The sequence below is a fragment of the Hypomesus nipponensis genome, chromosome 8 (genome assembly GCF_054491055.1).
Source record: "Hypomesus nipponensis isolate SF chromosome 8, ASM5449105v1, whole genome shotgun sequence".
Taxonomy (NCBI): Eukaryota; Metazoa; Chordata; class Actinopteri; order Osmeriformes; family Osmeridae; genus Hypomesus; species Hypomesus nipponensis.
The window spans coordinates 3181049-3201421 of record NC_140368.1 but is presented as its reverse complement, the minus strand read 5'-3'; the positions used below and the strand labels follow the sequence as shown (position 1 = coordinate 3201421).

General features: G+C 46.0%; 4 protein-coding genes across 5 annotated transcripts; 2 read left to right on the top strand and 2 right to left on the bottom strand.

Annotated features, from left to right (window-relative positions):
• Positions 1–40: 40 nt before the first annotated feature.
• Positions 41–5460, bottom strand: gtf3ab (general transcription factor IIIA, b). Of its 2 annotated transcripts, XM_084702525.1 has the most exons (9): positions 2181–4833; positions 1927–2021; positions 1659–1755; positions 1285–1373; positions 1123–1196; positions 954–1034; positions 541–773; positions 399–458; positions 41–319 (listed from the first exon to the last, which is right to left on the bottom strand). In XM_084702525.1, exons 1-9 carry the CDS (start codon positions 2292–2294, stop codon positions 191–193), a joined length of 972 nt encoding a protein of 323 aa, XP_084558651.1. In that variant the 5' UTR covers positions 2295–4833; the 3' UTR covers positions 41–190. The 2 variants fall into 2 exon arrangements, with proteins under 2 accessions (XP_084558651.1, XP_084558652.1); XM_084702526.1 differs by lacking the exon at positions 399–458 and having other exon boundaries at positions 2181–5460.
• A 135-nt stretch (positions 5461–5595) lies between these two features.
• On the bottom strand, positions 5596–7812 carry rpl21 (ribosomal protein L21). Its single transcript, XM_084702527.1, has 6 exons — positions 7749–7812; positions 7201–7279; positions 7051–7112; positions 6769–6881; positions 6295–6445; positions 5596–5721 (listed from the first exon to the last, which is right to left on the bottom strand). Exons 2-6 carry the CDS (start codon positions 7265–7267, stop codon positions 5632–5634), a joined length of 483 nt encoding a protein of 160 aa, XP_084558653.1. The 5' UTR covers positions 7268–7279; positions 7749–7812; the 3' UTR covers positions 5596–5631.
• Positions 7813–8011: 199 nt separating this feature from the next.
• Positions 8012–12212, top strand: usp12a (ubiquitin specific peptidase 12a). Its single transcript, XM_084702524.1, has 9 exons — positions 8012–8417; positions 9600–9680; positions 9831–10044; positions 10284–10519; positions 10655–10731; positions 10855–10938; positions 11136–11333; positions 11694–11772; positions 12101–12212. Exons 1-9 carry the CDS (start codon positions 8370–8372, stop codon positions 12200–12202), a joined length of 1119 nt encoding a protein of 372 aa, XP_084558650.1. The 5' UTR covers positions 8012–8369; the 3' UTR covers positions 12203–12212.
• Positions 12213–15396: 3184 nt separating this feature from the next.
• Positions 15397–16428, top strand: gpr12 (G protein-coupled receptor 12). Its single transcript, XM_084703362.1, has one exon. The coding sequence runs from the start codon at positions 15403–15405 to the stop codon at positions 16426–16428; it is 1026 nt and encodes a 341-aa protein (XP_084559488.1). The 5' UTR covers positions 15397–15402.
• The last annotated feature ends 3945 nt before the right edge of the window (positions 16429–20373 follow it).

The window sequence follows — 20373 nt, the reverse complement described above, 5'->3', positions numbered from 1 at the left end:
CATGCACGAGTACCTCATTACTATAGAACATGCCAGACTGTTTACTTTGCAGTAGTGAGTTTATTTCTATAGTGTATTTAGTAAAGAAAATAAGTAAACTAAAATAACTTTTTTGTAAACTTCAGAACTGAAAATATGTATGGAGTGAATGGAACAGCCCATCCTTGAAAAAAAGCCTTCATACAGCACATCATTGAGTGCAGTCTCCCAGACTGGTATTGCGCAACCTGCCAGCTAGTCCACTGGTCACTGCCTGTGTTGACCTTGTCACCGAGTCGCTAGTCTTCTTGGCGGTGGACATCTTTTGAGGCTGTGATTTCTGCAGAAAAAAAAAACCAAGGGATGTTTAAACTAAAAAAAATTAAAACATTTAATTTTAATCTGGCCACCAATTTTACCCTCTTCACCAGCTTTTTCCTTTCAGGATCATGCATCACACCATGTCGCCTCAAGCTCTCCTGAGAAATATTGCTTTATTTCAGCAAGTTTATGCATCTGCAAGATTTCAAATCAAGCCCACACACAAAGATAAGAGCCCACCTTCATCACAAAGCTTTTGCCACATCCTGGATGGCGACAGGGGAAGTCCTTCTTGTGCTCGTGCTCTCCAGTCACGTGACTGTCCAGGTTGAAGCGTGTGGTGAAGGTTCTCTCACAGCCCTCCTTGGAGCACCGGAACAGCCGTCTTTCCCCCGAGTGGACCCACAGCTTGTGCAGGTGCAAAAACCAAGCCTCCCAGAACTGCTTACGACAGCCATCACATTGCAGTCGGACTTAAGAGAGAAACAGTCAATGAGAAGACAATCCCAATTTGGGGACATATAGGTAGTCAAGCCATGGGTATACACTAAAATGAAAAAGGTATTTTGCATTTTTTTTTAAGTCGTTTTGGCAACAAAAAAAAAATCTAATCACAAGCAAGCAGAAAATCTATAGGTGACGCATTTACCCACCCCTGTGTTCCTTTCTGTGTTTCTGATAGTCAGTCCAGGTTTTCCCCTGGAAGAGACAGCCCTCCACCTCACAAGGGTAACCTGGAATCCAACAACAACCCAATGAATTCTCCAAACGCGTTCTTGCCACTCTGGCGGTCATTATTGTATCCAAGAGTCCCTCACTCACCTCTGTGAACCTTCTCGTGGAACCGTAGCTTTCTTGAAGTAGGAAACTCTCTCTTACAGCCCTCCGCGTTGCAGCTGAAGAAAAAAAAAAAAGAGCAGAAATCTGTTCGAACATGCTGCAGATCTGGCAGCATGCAGAGAAGGCAGTGTGTGGCACACTCACTGAAAAGGTAGAAGCTGGGAGTGCTCACACTTGTGAGTGTTCAGTTGATATTTCTTTTTGAAATCCTTCCCACAGTCCAGATGGTCGCACTAAAACAAACCGGGCAGAAAGCCTCAGCACTTCAGCATGAGTGACAAGTTTCCAACCCATGAGTCATCAAGAGTATTATGCAGCTGTACATTCTCCTACACAGCATAAGTTGTTAATTTAACACCAGGATCATCATGTGGGCCTATGCAAACTCTCAATTAGTAAAATAACACTGAATTTGCTGTGTCGGGAAAGGTCAGGCCGGTCGGTCGACACCCAATCATAGAAAAAGTTCCCATGTGTATTCAGAAATACAGGAGACCACGGTGTTGGTCTTCATTCACCTTGAAGCGTTTCTCCTGGTGCTGGTGAATCCGAGTCATGTGGTTTTTCATGCTGGAATGAGTGGTAAAGGCCTCAAGGCATCCTTCTGCCAGGCACCTGCAGAAAACAGATTGACAGTAGGGAAAGGCATCAGTTGTAGGTGAAGGATGTCTATTCACAGCAAGACATCACCAGTTGAAGAAGCCTCATATGCATATTATGGAACGGGAAGGTCTGTGCACACAACGACTTGTCACCACAGGAAATGCCAAGTTTCTAGAGACTCACTTGAACGGCTTCTCTCCAGTGTGGCTCAACTGGTGTCTTGTGAGTTGGTAGCGGGTACAGAAGCTCTTTTCACATGTCTCGCAAGAGAATGGTTTCTGAAGAGTTAAAATAGGAAAACGGCAATAATTACACAAGCCATCCCGTAAGGATCGACCAAGAACAACGCGATGCTATTTTATAACATTTTCCCCCGCTATCGCCATGTTCAGCTGTTTTAGCCGGAGTGAAGCAGGAGTTCAAGACATCTTACTCACCAGACCAGTGTGCTTGCAGAGATGGGCCTGTAATTTCCATGATTTACTAAATGTGCTCTCACAATTTACAAATGAACATGCAAATGTTCTCTGGTTTTGTAACCTTTCTCCCATCTTTAGAACTGAAAAGATGATCGTGTTATATCCAACAAAACAAGGGGTAGAACGTTTAACCAACAACAAAACAAGGGGTAGAACGTTTGACGGCCTACCCCAAGAGACACACCTGTAGATAATTTATTGTATTGGGTCATACCAATTAGGTTTTCTTAAGAGGTGACCATGCTGACTTCACAGCCTGAAGTGGGGTATCTGCATTTCACTTCAAAAAGCTATAATTTAATTTGACCGTTGGACCATTTTTCTTCATTTACATTTACTGGGAAAACTGCTGCCCACCAGTTTTTATTTGATGGCCGACCATGTCAAGGAGAGATCCAATCCCATTTGTCGTAGTGTTTTGATCAGTAAATAAACTCGTAGCTTTAATTATGGTTGAATGTAGGCCTACAGAGACAAATTTCGGTAACAAAAAGTCCACATCAGCCTTGCATAGGACTTGCTATCAGTTCCGTTTGATCGTTCATTGATCATTTATATGGAATGGTTTTGTGTGTGTTTTACGGTCTACGGGCTTGCCTTACACAGTGATTGATTTGGGCTCTAAAGCTGTCAGCCAGGCTCCTTGCAGTTTCTGCCTACCGTCTGTGTGTAGTCTAAGTTTAGAGACTGTCTCTGTTCATTTCACTCACGTGGAATTTACAGCACTAGTTGCAATCTTATCAACTTCCCAATACAGTCCTGTCTGTTGTAATTTATAGAAGACTAGTCTAATTTAAAAGTTGTCCTTGTGTGATCCTTTTTAACCCACATTCCCTTTACAAAACTAACTCTCAATACATTCTTAGCATCCAGCTCAAATCAACATGTCTGAACAAAGTCCTTTACAATAGACCTACATTTTTTTAATTCATGTGATTAATAGATATACATGGAGGCTATAGTTAATAATTAGTCTATTCTTTAGGATTTAGTACTAAAATAACCAGGATGGAATAGGGACTCATTAATGGCAAGGAGAGAAGTTGACAATCCAATAGGACTATCTACCTTTAGGGTAAACATTAGATACCAGCCAAATATGTCCATGTCATGATCTCATGTGAAACCTTTGACTGACTTTTCTGAATGAGGCCTATTGAGAAGCCCAGGGCGTTACCTCTGCACCCTCCCACGCTTCGGGTCAGCGGACCTGGGTCAGTTGACATGGTTATCAACCTGCCTCGGGCCCTGTCCGGTCCCCCCCCAGCCAGGGACAGGATCAATAGAGTGGGCCCCATATCCGTGTATGGCCATGGTCTCTACTGATAACCACCAACTCACATAGAGTATCTCTCTACCTATCAGCCACAGAGATAGTGTTTGGCCTGGGATGTTCTATCTCTATTGTATTTATTCCCCACTCCCGCAAACAATGTCATTGTATTAGACGTGAAGAGAATCTTTAGTCACCGGCAGTCCGTCCCAGCTTAGATAGAAGAAGAGACTGAGAACGTACAACAGAAGACAAATAGAGAGATGGTTTGGGGAATCTTTACCTCTACATGTCCCCCACTTTGCATCAGTCGTAGGTCTGTGTGTGTATGCTGTAAGTATGTGTGGTTAATGTGTAACACACGGTCGATACCACTGCTCTAGGCTGCTAGGTTAGCTGACAGACTCAATCTCTGTGTGTCAAACATGTGTGATTAAGGAGCTCAAAGTGCTACACTGCTTTTGTCCACTCATCCCATCTCTCCTCCTCCCTCATTCTCTCTGAATGTTTACTTTTTTCTCCTTCGGTGACTCCCATAGGTCAGTGCTCCAGATGAAGTCCTATTCTGTCTGAGAGAGCAGATTCACACACAAAATACCTTCTAGACTGGTTGACTTAGACTAGTAAGGCACACAGCAGTCCATGGATGGACTGAAACTACGACATTCAGGAGTTTCACGCGGGATATAAAGTTTGTCAGTGCCATCAACAAGTAAACATCACTCTGACCACCTACCAGGTGGGTTCCCAACACCCCTGGCTGTTGTCAGAGTCCCATATAGGCCCACTGCAGTCTACACTGATCAATAGTGGCTTTGGCCGTCACCTGCCCAGTGATTGATGTCATTGATATGGTGGTTCTGTTAGCCCCCTGATCCTGTTTGTTCAGGTTGTTGGGCAGTGATATATTTGACATGGGCAGACCAAAGAGGAAATAGAAACCTATGTGGGTGTGTGTACCCAAAAATACTGGTGCAGGGGGGTCTGGGAATGATGACAGGGGTCAGGCTTACATTTGATTTTCTAAAATATTCCATCTAAATAACGTTTTTTTCTCTCCCCTTCAAGCCTGTCACTGTCATCCATGTAGAGATTCAGTACACATCGTCCCTCCTCTTACTCTCCCCAGCTGCTGCTCCTATCTCTGCAAACTGGTCCTAATTAGAGTAAATATTGAGTAAAGTACCAAAGAGGGATGAGATAACATATTTGTCAGATACCCAGTCAGCCATTCAGCCTCCACTGATTAAACAGCACACGTCAAGATAGGACAGGGGTGGTCCCTACGACACACATACAGCGCCTGCTCAGATTATACCGACCTATTGCTGGACCTACAAGACATTACTTAAGACAAAAGTCACACTATCCAAAGGTAACACATACACCAACACTTGTAGGCAGGATCCAAGCGGCAACAATGCTCATTTGTACTTGATGAAACAATGGGGGACATGTATCATATTACTCTTTTGATTAACAAATCCCTAAGAACTGTTCACATTCTGCTAGTGTTTGAGTTTAACCAGCTTTACACATATCTGAGGAAAGTTTCCTTGAACTCGTTTTATTGGGAAAGCACTATATCTTAATACACAATGCCCCCTGCTGTCAAAGCAACATAACAGCAATTCTGCCACCAAGGTAGAAAATCACTCCTATTTAGTTCATGCATCACAGTATTAAGTAGGCAGTGTAACCTTCATAACTACATAAAGGGCAAATCTAGCTCATCACTGAGAGGTAAGAGGGTCTGCCATGCTAGAGGTGAGTCACTACTGATGTTTGAGTGCCTGCTAAACAGAGCATGGCACTTTAACTGGCACCCTTTCCTCCAGTTCATTCATCAAACTGATTACCATAGTTAATTCAAATACTCAATGAAAGGGTATATGTGGGGTGCTTTGAACTTATCAGCAGTTGTGCTGGTCGCTCTCAGATCGCCGGTGAAATAGAACGTGCGTTTAATTTCACATCACTTTCGTGATCAAAGGAGGATAATCATCACTGAGCAACAGCACGTACCGCTAGTTCACCCAACACCACAACCCCAGACCGTACAAAGACACAAGAGAAGGACACATGGATCCAGACCAGGTGTGTGTGTATATAAACAGTTTTATTTGGTCAGCGTATCTAAGCCATGAACTCGTAGGGGATGGGCTCCAGGAGCTGGGGCTCGTTGTTCTTGGTGCTGACGAAGTGGGCGTCTCGGGGTGCCTCAGGCTGGGGGGGGGGGAGGGAGGAGGAACACAGACATGAGCTCATCCATTCAACAATCAATAGGAGACGACGGTGGCATTTCCATGAAAAGGTAAACTACGACACTGGTATGGAATGCGCGGATCATTGAATTGGCATTTTGATTTGAGAGCTCTACTGTGTGCACATCTTTCCTAGCCACAAGAGTTGTACCGGTGTCATCCCTGGGCCCTAAACTGCAATACTAATAAAATTAATCAATCAAACTAATCAAATGGAGTCAGGAGGCTGAGCGGTGGGGAATCGGGCTAGTAATCTGAAGGTTGCCAGTTCGATTCCCGGCTGAGCCAAATTACGTTGTGTCCTTGGGCAAGGCACCTTACCCTACTTGCCTCAGGCGGGGAATGTCCCTGTACTTACTGTAAGTCGCTCTGGATAAGAGCGTCTGCTAAATGACTAAATGTTATGTAAATTAATCTTTCTTCCCTTGAATTGATTTTTCCCCTTCTGTCTCCACAACTCAAAATCATGTGCAACTACAGTGGACAGGGAAGCTGAAACAAGTACTGTGTGGAAATCGTCCCTCTGTTTACATACCTGGCGTTTCAGCTCAACCCATGTCCCAGCTTGCTTGGCCTCCATCTTCCTCTTCTCGTTCTCCTTGACGCGCTGCAGGAAGCTGTCCCTGCTCTTAGAGTGCTTCACATGCTCAATACGCACATTGATCCTCTTGGCCAGGATCTTGCCCCTGAACACAGAACAAACAGTGATGGTGAGTTAACGTTATCAAACACGGGGTTCCAAAACATCTGGAGGAGGACGATGTGGAGCAGTCCAAGCTTTAAGTGATTTGTCTCCTTGTGAACAACCCAGGCACCTAACCAGGTGTAAGACAGGGGTGTCTAAGGAGGGATTTTGTCCCCCACATGAATGACCACTTCAGACACAGGAAAGCCCTGGTGGCAAAGTGAAGATGGGGTTCTCTGGCAAGTTCCTCGTTTCATTAAAAGTCAACCCAGTGTTGGAGTAAAATTATATTTATCTTCCCTCCCCTGGTTCCATGGTACTTACTTAACCTGCTTGTTTACAATGATGCCCACAGCATGTTGGGTTACATTGTAGACCCTGCCTGTCTTGCCGTGGTAACACTTATGAGGCATTCCTTTCTGGATCGTTCCTGTGCCCTGGAGAAATGAAAAGCAGTTAAGACAATCAGAATCAACAAGGCTTACATTTGACTTGTACAGGAGCAAGAGAAAAATACTGACGATGCCAATGGTCAGGCATTAACTAAGTTATATGGGACGGTTTAACAACTCAATATTCAAAACCGACATTTAAACATGCTCATACCTTGATATCGACAATATCACCCTTCCTGTAAATGCGCATGTACGTGGACAGCGGAATTGGGCCTGAAGAAAGATAAGTGTAAAAATCTCGCTATTTTCTAACAAGCCAGGATCACATATATAATTCAGTATTTTAGCGTGCATCACTCACCATGCTTGCGGAATTGCCTGCTGAACATGTACCTCGTTCCCCTCCTCTTGCCTCTGGTGTTCGTCATGATGCCTTAATACTAAGAAAGAAATGTTGACTTGGGTCAGACTACCGATAATTGTAAAACAGGCGACCACCAACAATGGGCAAGCATTAGAAAAGGTCGGTTATTTGCATAATGACGGCTTAGAATATCCAGCTGTTAGCAAACACACGATTACAGTGCTAGATATTACAATAAAGTTCGCCGTGTGAATCGTCACTTCTAATTGATCATTTGGAGTTGGAATATGCATTGGGCCAGCTAACTAATCAGCCATCGCTGACTACCGTAGTGGCGTTTTTACATTGGCAGGGCCCACATGGTAAGCCACGCTACTCTTCCCACTCGATTTTTATGTAATTGTGTCACATTGCGACGTACTACGAAGACCAGTTTCACTACACCGATGTAAATGGCATTTTAAAGCGCTTAAAACAACAATTTGCTGTACAATTATAATGAAATTTAACGTCTTAACGACTTTAAAAAGCGGAGCACATCTTACCCCGGTAACTTCTAAGATGGCGGGTACGGCGGAAAGAGAGATTGGAGAGGCAGGAAGTTGTATTCTGAAATACATTTTAGGAGTACGTTCAGGTCGCCTGAGCAAAATGTTGAAATAGAAAACACAGATCTAAGGTCTGTTTCGAATTGCATCATGACGCGCAGTGCACGGACCAGGGACCAGATAAGCTGGTCTCGAATCAGATATCAACTGCTTGATTTTGTACCGTTTTTTTCTTTGGTTTGTTGACGACTTCAAGGATGTCTCAGCTGTTGCGCAAATCAGTCTTGTAGAATTAGCCTACCTTGGAAGTTATAGTGCTGGCATTAATAATCAAAGTGACAGGGCAGAGGGAGTATTTGTTTTGTAAACAGTAACTACGTATGTAGTTCTGTGTTGCAGCCATTTCTTTGTAATATAACGTGAACTATTCCAAACATTACATTTTGTTCCCTAGGATTATGTAGTTTGTACGATGGTACACACATTGGAGTCGAATAAAGCTCTTCTTGCACGGCGCTAAGACCAAGGGGAGCTTCTGTCGCCAAATCCAGCAGTGCACTCACGAGGGAGTCCTCCTTGTCTCCGCGCGGTGATTGGGTGGAAGATGGCGCTGGGCGAATGGAAATCCTAATGACAGTTTCCAAATTTGCCTCTTTTTGTACCATGGTGAGTAAATGACATTTTCTTACAAATTATAAACTGACCGTAGGGTTATCAGACACTCGCTGATGTATTATTATTAGCTTGGGTGACATAGAACGTTGTCTAAATCGTGCTCCCCGTTGATAGTCAAGCTAGGCAGTCAGTTTTCCCTTGCTCGCGCCCACTCTGATGACACTCTTGTTTTTCGCCTCACGTTAATAGCAAACGTTTGCAGTTGTCATACTAGGCCCGTTTAAAAAAAAAAATGCGAACCTGGTGCTATATTAGGCGTACTATGAGCAGCGATTAATTTGTGAACTTGATAAGTTACAGCATTAATGCTTATGCCCGTCTTCATTCTGCACTGACCCATTGACCGCACCGCATTGCTCTGCTGCGGCTTTTCTGCACCTGGCAGAATCACGTCTGCCCCCGCTTGTAGATGGCTAGTACTTAGCTAGCTAGCTAGATTAACAATGTTTTTAATGAGTCGTTCTTCAATTTACTTCGATTTGAGAGACTCAGTTCAACCCAACCCTCGGCTTGTGGCGTGTGTATTAGGCTCCACGGAAGAATGTGAAACATTTTTTTACAAATGTATCTCTATCCGCCTCTCTCCAGGTAAACGATCTAGCTAGCTTGCCCAGATCACGATGACTAAGTTTGCCTTAAACCACAAAGCTAGTTAAGGTATCTGGCTTTTCGGTCACAGTTACTAGCTTCTGTGATTTGGTTATTACGTCTTCTATTTCTGCAATTAATCAAGCCACCTTAAATACCTCGTAAGCGCTGGCTATTTATAGAATTCACAATCCTTTCTAAATCAGAAAATGACTATTTAATGTAACTACGTGACCAGCTGGGCAACTCTCTTGGCAGGTAGATTATCGAGTCCTTCCTGCAAGGTTAGGGTTAATTGGTTAGGGTAGTTGGGTTTATCGCGACGTCCAAATCAAGAGTTCTTTATCTCAAAGTAGTTTTGACTTTGCTTTTTTCGTTGATGTGTGAAGGTGGAATAAAATTCCCTACCGGTAGTAAGAGGCAGGGCAGTAGGCCCGATTCAGATTACAGTACACTACGGGTGTGAAAACTAAAATCTCGTAATTTAGCAGATGCACAAAAGTCACTATATAATAGTTGGGAAGGACAAACCTTTGGTGTGGTTCTATCATGTGTTGGAATAATTTATCATTACTTGTATTCCAGGGCGCCAATGCCTCCGCTCTGGAGAAAGAGATTGGCTCAGAGCAGTTTCCAGTCAATGAGCACTACTTCGGATTGGTCAATGTAAGCAAACATGGCATTCAAATTAGTAAAGTGTATGACTATAGTTCACACTACAAAAACACTTGTTTATAATATACACAGCAATAATCCACCTCACTCCGACTCTTGCTCGATTCCGTGTTTACATGCGTGTGTTTTGCCCCCATCTAGTTTGGAAACACCTGTTACTGTAACTCGGTGCTCCAAGCCCTGTACTTCTGCCGTCCGTTCCGGGAAAAGATCCTGGCATATCGCAGCCAACCGCGGCGTAAGGAGAACCTGCTCTCCTGCCTGGCTGACCTGTTTCACAGCATTGCAAACCAGAAGAGGAAGGTGGGAGTCATCCCTCCAAAGAAGTTCATTACACGACTACGCAAGGAGAATGGTGAGGGGGGGGGGGAGAGGGAGGTTGTTTTTTGTTGTGGGTAAAGGGTCAAGAATAACTGAGGGGAATATCTTAGGTTTCTGATGCGCAGGTTTCAGAAAGGAGGAAGCAAGACTACCAAGTAAGAGGATGTGAGAGACTAAAATAAACTTGACGTCTGAAAATAATTCTCGCTTCCTCACCTCACCCTTGTCTGTCTCCCCCCCCCCCCACCCACCCCCCCCCGGTCCCCCCTGCAGAGCTGTTTGATAACTACATGCAGCAGGATGCCCATGAGTTCCTGAACTACCTGCTGAACACCATCGCTGACCTGCTGCAGGAGGAGAGGAAGCAGGATAAGCAGAACGGTCGCCTTGCCAACGGGACGCTGGACTCCCAGAACAACAACAGCAACGCCGCGCCCGCCCCAACCTGGGTCCACGAAATCTTCCAAGGCACGCTGACCAATGAGACGCGTTGCCTGACTTGCGAAACAGTAAGCCTTGCCCCCCCCGTCTGTTTCCATCTGCTATCTCCATTTATAGTTACTGGAAGTGTTGTTGTGTTTTTTATGGCACCATGTCTATTTTGGAATTTCCCAGATGTACTCTTGTTCTTGCCTCCCTGTCAGATTAGCAGCAAAGACGAGGACTTTCTCGACCTGTCAGTGGATGTGGAACAGAACACCTCCATCACACACTGCCTTAGGTAACAACAACAACACCATGTCAGGATGTCACCCTCCAACACCCTCACTGCATGCTAATATCCTCACAGAGCTCAACATAACACTAATGATCTCTCTCTGATTCTCTGTGCTCCTGTCTCTAGAGGGTTCAGCAACACGGAGACCCTGTGCAGTGAGTATAAGTACTACTGTGAAGAATGTAGAAGCAAACAGGAGGCTCACAAAAGGTCAGTTAACACCAGGCGTCTGGGTAGACTGTCCATGTCTTGTGCCGGTCAGACCCGCTCTAACCCAGATGGCTGAGCGGTTAGGGAATCAGAAGGTTTGCCGGTTCGATTCACTTCACCCTACTTGCCTCCAGGGCTCTGGATAAGAGCGTCTGCTAAATGACTAAATGTAAAATGTACCCCCGATCCCCTGCTAGGATGAGAGTGAAGAAGCTGCCTATGATCCTGGCCCTACATCTGAAGCGCTTCAAGTACATGGAGCAGCTGCAGCGCTACACCAAACTGTCCTATCGTGTCGTCTTCCCGCTAGAGCTCCGCCTCTTCAACACCTCCGGAGACGCCACCAATCCAGAGAGGCTGTACGACCTTGTCGCAGTCGTGGTGCATTGTGGGAGGTGGGTGGAATGCTGGTTTTACACTGTGGCTTGTCCACATATCTGAAGCGTTTTTATTTATTTAACGGTTGTCGTGGTTTCGGTTATTGTCGTTGTTTGATGATTTGAAAAAGTATGGGCAGAATTAGTTTAGGAGTCTCTTTTTTCCCTTTTTGCTGTCACTGATATTGCAGGACACTGAAGGTGAATGCAATGTGGTGTCTAACTGGCCTTCATATAGAGATGACCACAAATAGACTGTCTGACTTTTTACTCTTTCTCGTCCAAATGAATGACATTTCAATGTCAAGGTAGTTCAGGTTGCCCACAGACTTTCGAGTATTCTGATTACTGAGTGACGCTCTCTCTCTCTCTCTGCAGCGGTCCAAACCGAGGGCATTACATTGCCATTGTAAAGAGTCACGACTTCTGGCTGCTGTTTGACGATGACATCGTAGAGGTGAGTTACTGTTAATCAGTACCATAATGTTTTATTCCTAGATTAAGGATGAATAATAAAAAAAAATAGTTGTTAGTTAGTGTAAAGTGAAAAAATGACTGGCTAGGAATTCTCGCCAGCACCAGATCTCTGAAGGCTTACAGCTGTGTCTGTCGTGAACGGTAAACGATGGAAAAGTGTCTGATGTTAGTATATATGTACTGTGTCTGATGTTAGTATATATGTACAGTGTGCATCAGACTGTTTTCTTCTACTTCTTCTGTACAACCTTGTACGATGTCTATGCTTCCAACCCCTGCTGAGCGGTGTCACCTTTCTCCTTTGGTAGAAAATCGATGCTCAAGCCATAGAGGAGTTCTACGGACTGACCTCTGAGATCTCCAAGAACTCAGAGTCTGGATACATCCTCTTCTACCAGTCCAGAGACTGAACCTGGAGGAGAGAGCTTCCGTTGGGCAGCCGGAGACGAAAAACAAAATATATATAAAAAAAAAAAAAAAAGCTTTGTACCCCCAGCGGGAGGTGGTGGGTCCACGCAGCCCTTTATGGTGTCATACCTGCACAGGTGTTATTCAGACCTGTGCATCAGAAAGAGACCCTGCAGCCCATCCTCAGACCAAACCTGCACCCCTACACCACCCGCCCCGCCCGCCCGCCTGCCTGCCCCCGCCCCTAACCCCTCCCGCATCCATCACCCTGGCCGGAGATGGGGCTGCAGTGGTGTCAAGGTTGAGTTGACAACTTCACGGTGTCGTCAAGAGCTTAAAGACGTATTCAAAGAGGGTTGTACAGAGGCTGTGTGGATGATGCTCTGGTTTTAGCATGGGGGGGAGGGGACGGGAGCTGCGGGGGACGGGCGCTGCGGGGGGGGGAGGGGACGGGCGCTGCGGGGGGGGGGGGGGGGGCGCTGCGGGGGGGGGGGTGGAGGGGGGGGGGGCGCTGCGGGGGGGGGGGGGGTGGAGGGGGGGGGCGCTGCGGGGGGGGGGGGGGGCGCTGGGGGGGTATTTAACGATTCATATGTTGTACTATTGGCCAGGTGTCTGCACTCCCACACACTGTAACTCTGCAATGCTACCTGGGGCTCAGACCTGTGGACTGGATAGAGAGAGGGGGGTGGGGGTGGAGAGGGGGGGTGGAGGAGGGGGGGGGGGGTGGAGAGGGGGGGTGGAGGAGTGGAGCCTGTGTGTGGAGTATAGAACATTGCAGGTTGTGTATTTCTACAGTGTACAGAATGGTATTTGTATAAATATTGCAAGAAAAAGATATTATCATAGGAAAATGTTGGAACCTGATGAGAAGATGTATTGACACTATGGTGCACTTTTGATACCGTTTTGTAGATGTTGGCAAGTTTAATGTGAGGGTTTGCTCGAAACAGCCTATTGTGAAATCCTTTTCTGTTTTAAAGAAAAATAAATATAAACAGATGCATATAACACATTGTATTTTGTCTTTTGTTGTCGTCAGACCGTAAACGTACAGTCTGATGATTCACAAGGAAACATAAAATAATATTGTCTTTATCATTTGTGCTCGTACGCGCGTGTGGGTTCTGACGATGACTCATACAAGCTCAACATTGCCCCGCAGTGGTGTTTATCAGAAATGACACCTTACTGCGTTGTGATATTTAAATTATATTTAGACTGAGACATAATGCTTCCGCAAAGCCGGGACTGAAACAATCAACTTTTAATGCTTTTCGTTTGTTTTTGTTATCTATGGGCAACTGTTTTTAAGTAAGCGTGTATGACATTCAGCAGTTTAATTTCCTTTCATTAACGTGCCCTGCAAGTAAAAGCATTTTGGTACATTGAGAAAAATATATGGGTATACTTAAGATGATGGACAGAAGAGGGATGTGGAAGGGGGTGGATGTGGGTGACACAGAGCATGGTAACTGTTAATAGAACAGACTGGACCAGAATATCCGAGCGTCTCAAGGGACAAGGATGAAAAAATATGGGAAAACTAACAGCATCACCGCAAGGGCGCTTTTAATACTCAACTGAAATACAAAACTAAAGCACTGACTCGATATAGTGCCAATAACGTGTGGTCAAGTTCATATTTGCTTATTGATTTGCACCTGTACCCAATATCACACGCGCGCGCGCGCGCTAAAGCACGCGCAGTGCATCTATAGGCTAATGTCTGCGCCCTTGAGAAGAAAATGTAGAGTTGAGAATTGAGCTGTTGTCCTCCATGACGAGTTGATGTTCAATACAGCCCGTCTCCAAGTCTGGCCCGTTAGGGACTCCAGTGCTCCCACTCCCCCCCCCCCCCCCCCCAACACCACCACCCCTCCACCCCCCCCCCCCCCCATCACCTCCTCCCGCTGCTCTCCTCACTGCCTCTTCTTGCACAGCCGCAGTCCAAAGCGATGCTCTGTTGAATGGAAAAACCGTTCTGCTTTTCTTGTTCCATCACCGCTTCAGAGAAAAGCAACATCCCCGTGCTGAATCTGGCACCTGCTGCCGCACCTGCCGCCATCATAAACTAAGAAGAACATGATAACACAGGGTTGTCACTCCATCTAGACGGGCGTCTTACCTCAGTTTTAAGGTAGGCAAATGCATCTTTGAGTGTGACGTTGGCTGAATGTGAATATGGACTGGGCTGAAAGAAAGCATTTTTTTTAAGTACTTCTATAGATTTTTTTGTATCTTAATGATTGTTCATGTGATATACTTTTCTTAAAGGCTATCACATATACGTTCAGAAATTAACCATAGAACCAATAACAGCTGTTTATTGTATTCAATAGTCAACAGCAGCAAGGAAAAAGAAACAGCAGAAACGGCAGTCGCGCATTGAAGATGAGAAATATTACCGGCCGGTACCGGCAGGATGTTATTAATATCCATCCTCATGCAATCTGTGGCTTTATACCACAACACCTGCATTCATCAAATAATTACAAGAAGGCTGTGGGGGTTTTCTCTCAGTATGGTACATTTGAGTCATTTTATGGTACAGTATGGTACATTTTGAAGAAGGCTTTAGGTTTTGGTACAGAAAAAATCACAATGCATTTTAAAATTAGGACATTAACATAGACGGAGGATGTTGTTTCAACATCCTACTGTTCATATGAGTCAGTTTTTGAGGCCTCAAGCATGAGGCACCAGTTGAAATACGATTGAATGTGGGTAGCCACAGATGGCGGCCTCTGACTATTTTGAATAAAGTCTGTTCTTAGGCTGAGGACATGATGCGTGTTATTTCTCTTGGAAACGTGTGAGTGCAGAGCTGTAGTTTTTGTTGTTTCTCCTCTTGCTTTTCCAAAGGCTTTGATAAACATAGTTCAGACATTGCTCCTTTTGTTTTAAACTGTGCTGACCTCTCATTGTGTTGAGTGCCATGCCAGACAATGGGAGCAGTTAGGTGTAAATCAATTTGTAACTTCCAAAACAGTGCAGGGTTAGGGTTAGTGTTAGTTTCCCAAACTTAAACCTCTAAAAGACAAAAAAAAACCTAAACGGAGATTACCCCAATAGTTTGAATCTTTGGAGAAAGACAAAGGAGGGAATGTTTTAAAAACAGAACCACAGAAAGTCAGAAATGTCCACGAATTTGTACCTTATCACAATGTGTGCACTTAACATTTATTTTCAGACGGGAGGTACAATGAGTGACGAGCCACCAGTCACTCCCAGCTGGCTAACCCCTGACCCCACCGGGTGGGCTGGCAGTGGCGGGGGGCCGCTGGAAAACACAACCATGGGGACGTTCTCACCAGCAGACTCCCTCCCCCCCAGCCAGCTCCCCCTCCTGATCAACCCCTGGGACATCGTGCTGTGCTCCTCAGGCACGCTCATCGCTTGCGAGAACGCCCTGGTGGTGCTGGTGATCTGGCAGAACTCTGCCCTGCGAGCCCCCATGTTCCTGCTGATCGGCAGCCTGGCCCTGGCCGACCTGCTGGCCGGGCTGGGCCTGGTGCTCCACTTTACCTGTGCCTACCTGCTGCAGTCCGACTCGGCCCAGCTGCTCACCGTGGGCCTGGTGGTGGCCTCCTTCTCCGCCTCCGTCTTCAGCCTGCTGGCCATCACCATCGACCGTTACCTGTCTCTGTACTACGCTCTCACCTACAACTCGGAGCGCACGGCGGCGTTCACATACACCATGCTGGTGCTGCTGTGGGGGCTGTCCCTCTGCCTGGGCCTGCTACCCGTCACAGGGGTCAACTGTCTGGACGAGGAGTCCACCTGTAGCGTGGTGAGACCACTGACCAAGAACAACGTGGCGGTGCTCTCCGTCTCCTTCCTGTTCCTGTTCGGCCTCATGCTGCAGCTGTACGTGCAGATCTGCAAGATCGTCATGCGGCACGCGCACCAAATCGCCCTGCAGCATCACTTCCTGGCGGCCACGCCCCACTACGTCACCACCAGGAAGGGCGTGTCCACGCTGGCCATCATCCTGGGCACCTTCGCCGCCTGCTGGATGCCCTTCACGGTGTACTCACTCATCGCAGACTACACGTACCCGCCGCTCTACACCTACGCCACCCTGGTGCCCGCCACCTACAACTCCGTCATCAACCCCGTCATCTACGCCTTCCGGAACCAGGAGATCCAGAAGGCCCTGTGGCTGGTGTGCTGCGGGTGTGTGCCGGCCAGCGTGGCCCACCGGGCACGGACCCCCAGTGATGTCTGACCCTGGCGGGGAGGCAGGTGCCCTGGATGTTGGCTGCTACACGGCTCTGTGGGGAGGCCAGTTCAAGCAGCAACAGAAGAATGAGGGGGTTAGGGGGTCATTTGCATGGCTCTGTGTAGAGGGCTTGTTTCAGCCACAGTGATACAGCTCAGGCTACTGCAAGGAGCTGTGAAGTCTATCAATGGCCTGGCTGGATGGCGCTGGCTGTATTTGTTTATGCTCCACAACGGGCAACGTGTATCAGTGTCTTCCCCCTATGAAATATACGTAGCCGCCACCCAACGCGTTCCGTCCCTCGTGCGCCCGCTAGTCCAGGCCGAGCCACGCCCTGGTCTGCCGATGGCACTGGGACAAGTGGATGCGTCGCTTGGCAGGCAACAGCTGTACATAGAATGTGATTACGGTTTTAGCATTCTAGAGCTTTTGTTGATGTGAGCTTTTCTATCTTCAAACGAGAGGAGATTATTATTATTAGACTATTTAAGGTGTGCCACAGTGGATGCGTGCGTAAACGAGCACGGCAGATTAAGAGCTCACGTGTTTGTGCTAATGTGTCGCATGGGTAGAGAAAAGAGAGATGGGGCCAACAAAGATGCAGCCATTTTCACAATGAAGGCCGGCTGAGGCTGGAGCATCGCGTCTCGCTGCACTCCGAACGTGCGTGGAAAGCTAAACAACCACAGAGAGCTAAAAATAGCTCGGGTGCTCTCTGATCCGCGCCTTGCGTCCTCCACAGACACGAAGGAAAGAAATCAAGCCGGAGCGAGCTTTACCCCTCACCACCTCTCTTCATTTTAAATTTTGCTTTAAAAACCCGCACCCTGGAGCGTTTGCGAATGTATGATACTGTTATCCTTGCCAGTTGTGTAAGGTGAAAACTAAGCCTGCCGATATTCACCGGTCGATGCCCCAACGCGCGCAATTAACCCCCCTCTAATGCCTTTAAATTATTACAATGTGATGATGTAATGCTATTTTATCACCCCTCCGCCCTTTTTGTCATTGCATGAACTAGGCCTCACGTGTTTAGCGTTCACTTGAATGTAAGGGATTATGAAAGGACTCAAGCTCAGTGCTCATGCCCACTGGCTTGGAAAACGTTGGGAGTTGAATGTAGGGCCTGTTTTCATTCGGCCACTCCTTAGGCTTGAAATGACCCCCATCATCCAGTGGTCTGCCTATCTGGACACGTGTAATGCAGCAGTGGGCTCTGTTTCACAGCTCTGCATTCATTTTTAATGTTTATTGTTTTCTACAGTTCACATACATGATTACATATTATCAGCTTCTCTGTACCTCATATGTCTTGCAAAAAAAAAAAAAAAAAAACCTGAGCTACAATCATCAATGGATGCTAAACCAATCAGAGTGAAATGACTTCATGTGAACACATCTGGGTATCCCAGGACGACCAGGAGAGAGAACGCAGCCCTATGATGCTACAACTTCTAATATCCGTTTGCTTGGATGGGACAGCCAGTGAAACGTTCCTTTCTTCCTGCTCTGACTCTGACTTCCTTCCTGCCTCATCTCACCTCTAGTGCATAAGATACCTCCTGTCCCTCCAGAGTTTGAATGTGGAAGCCTGGTGTTTTTGTCTCCCAATCAACACCCTTCATCGTCCAAGCTACCAGACCACGGTGTTAGTCAACCTGAGCTACAGGAACCCCTCATCTTTGCTGGGAACCATCTCCCAGGGTTCAGGGTTGGGGGATTGAACAATCTCCCAGGGTTCAGGGTTGGGGGATTGAACCATCTCCCAGGGTCCAGGGTTGGGGGATTGAACAATCTCCCAGGGTCCAGGGTTGGGGGATTGAACAATCTCCCAGGGTTCAGGGTTGGGGGATTGAAGGCGATGTGCAGACCAGTGAATCTGTGCTCGTCCAGAGGAACCCCCCATTCTGCCAGATCATATCAGTGAGCAGCAATAACTAGCCTGGCCGCTAGTTATTATCCATCTGATGGAAAGCAATACTCAAACAGCAATAACTGTCTCCCCACACCCGGGCAACATGACCACCTCCTGCAAATGAAATACGTCAACAACCATATTCCCACAAGGATGCCTAATAACGTCTACATACGACCATTCAGAGCTAAAAACTCCTATCTGTAGGACCTATAGACACCCAGGACCTTTCCAAATGGGATTCAAGGGACTGTATCACTTTGTTGACTGCCATTATTACATGTTATCATGATTCACTATGATGTCACTGCCTCATTGTCCTCCAAGAAGTATTCTCTATGATCAGGCTTCAGTCATTCCTAGTATCTGACAATGGTTTTCCGTTGCATAGGCCTTTGTGAGCATAAAAAGTGTTTTGGAGTGTTGTATTCTGAAGTGTCTGTGAGTATGTGAATAAGGACAACTTTTGTGTGTACTGCAGTATGAGTTGTATGGTGTCTGAGTGTGTGCATGTGTGTGTGTGTGTGTGTGTGTGTGTGTTTGTTTGTAATCAGTAGCTGCACGTCTATCACCGGACAGATCTGAGGAAGGATTTCCTGTGTGACCCTGTGACCTTCTAGGGGTTTGGCTTCCAGTCTTCCCACTGTACTGAGAGCTTCTGGCTCATAGGACTAGATGAAGAGGGATTTAAACACACAACCCTGACTTTTCAGGAGCATTCTGGCACTTCATGCCAAAACTGGATGGAGTGCAGATGAAAGCCATGCTGAAATGTCAAAACCTATGTGTCAGTATTTCTCCTTCTCCCTCCCTTCTATTTCCTAACTATTAGTCCTTGAGAGACATTTACCCTATGAATAATTTGTTTTGTTCAATTGATTTTAAACCCTGCCCCAGCAACAATTTTACCTGAACTATTCTAGATTTAATCTGGGATTCTATTGCCTCATCTGAATATAGTAGTATTCAAGACTATTGTTTCTTTGATGTATCTAATTCTGTGGATATGGCATGCTGAGGGTGATTATGACCTCATGCATGGTGCTACCCAAGTGTGAGTCTTTAAGTCATGAGGAACCGACCCTAGATCCTCACATGCCACATTTGGCAGAGGGCAGGATTGACACGGCAGGTTTGGCTGATGTACATTCTAAGACCACTTAAATTGGTTGTTAAATAATACAGTGCTTACTCTGTGCGCGAGGGAAAAAGCCAGCGTCACTACCTGATGAAGTTGTACAGCAGAAAATTGTATGAGAGGGCAAGGAGAACTATTTGCCAAGCTTGTAGCTTGTAGATGTGGGAGAAGAGGAGTGTTGGATAAATCCATGTGGAACTAGGTCCACTCTGATGGGGAAATAGTCTATTCGACAGGCTACAACAGTATTGTCAGCAACACCATTTTAAAAGAGCTTTGGTGCACTTTCCTGGTTGGAATGCATCATAATAAGGGCTTCCCATCCTCCAGTAGAAAAAAGGACCACTCTTGTATCGATATGGAACACTTAAGATCTATTACTCAATGTTGAACAACTGTGCGCTGAAAATGCACAAATGAATATCATATTGATTGTACAGAGGAATGAGGTATCCTTTGGGACTAATAATTGAGTCTGTGTTCAAGGGGACATCACAGGGATGGTGTGCTGTCCCCAGAGCTAAATACCAGACTGCAAGTCAAAGGCCTCCGAATGTGTGCGTGTGTGGTTGGGGGTTGGGGAGAGAGGACCAGTAGAATAACAGCATCTTGTTTAGGCGTATGCATAGTGTAACATGTGAAATGCACTTTATTTTTTGATGAAAAATGGCACAAGAAATTATGTATCTGCAAAATGAAAACTAAACGATAATCAACATGCACTAAACTTACTGAGATATTGTAAAACATTGTGTGAACGTGGTGTATATTTTTCCAACGTGTTAGTGGTACTTTTTATTGCTTTGGTTAGTTTCCTGAATTGAGAGATCTTGTTAATTTTGTATTAAAAGAATGTGCTGTGCATTGAAGAAAAAAACATCTCTGGGTTGATTGTTTT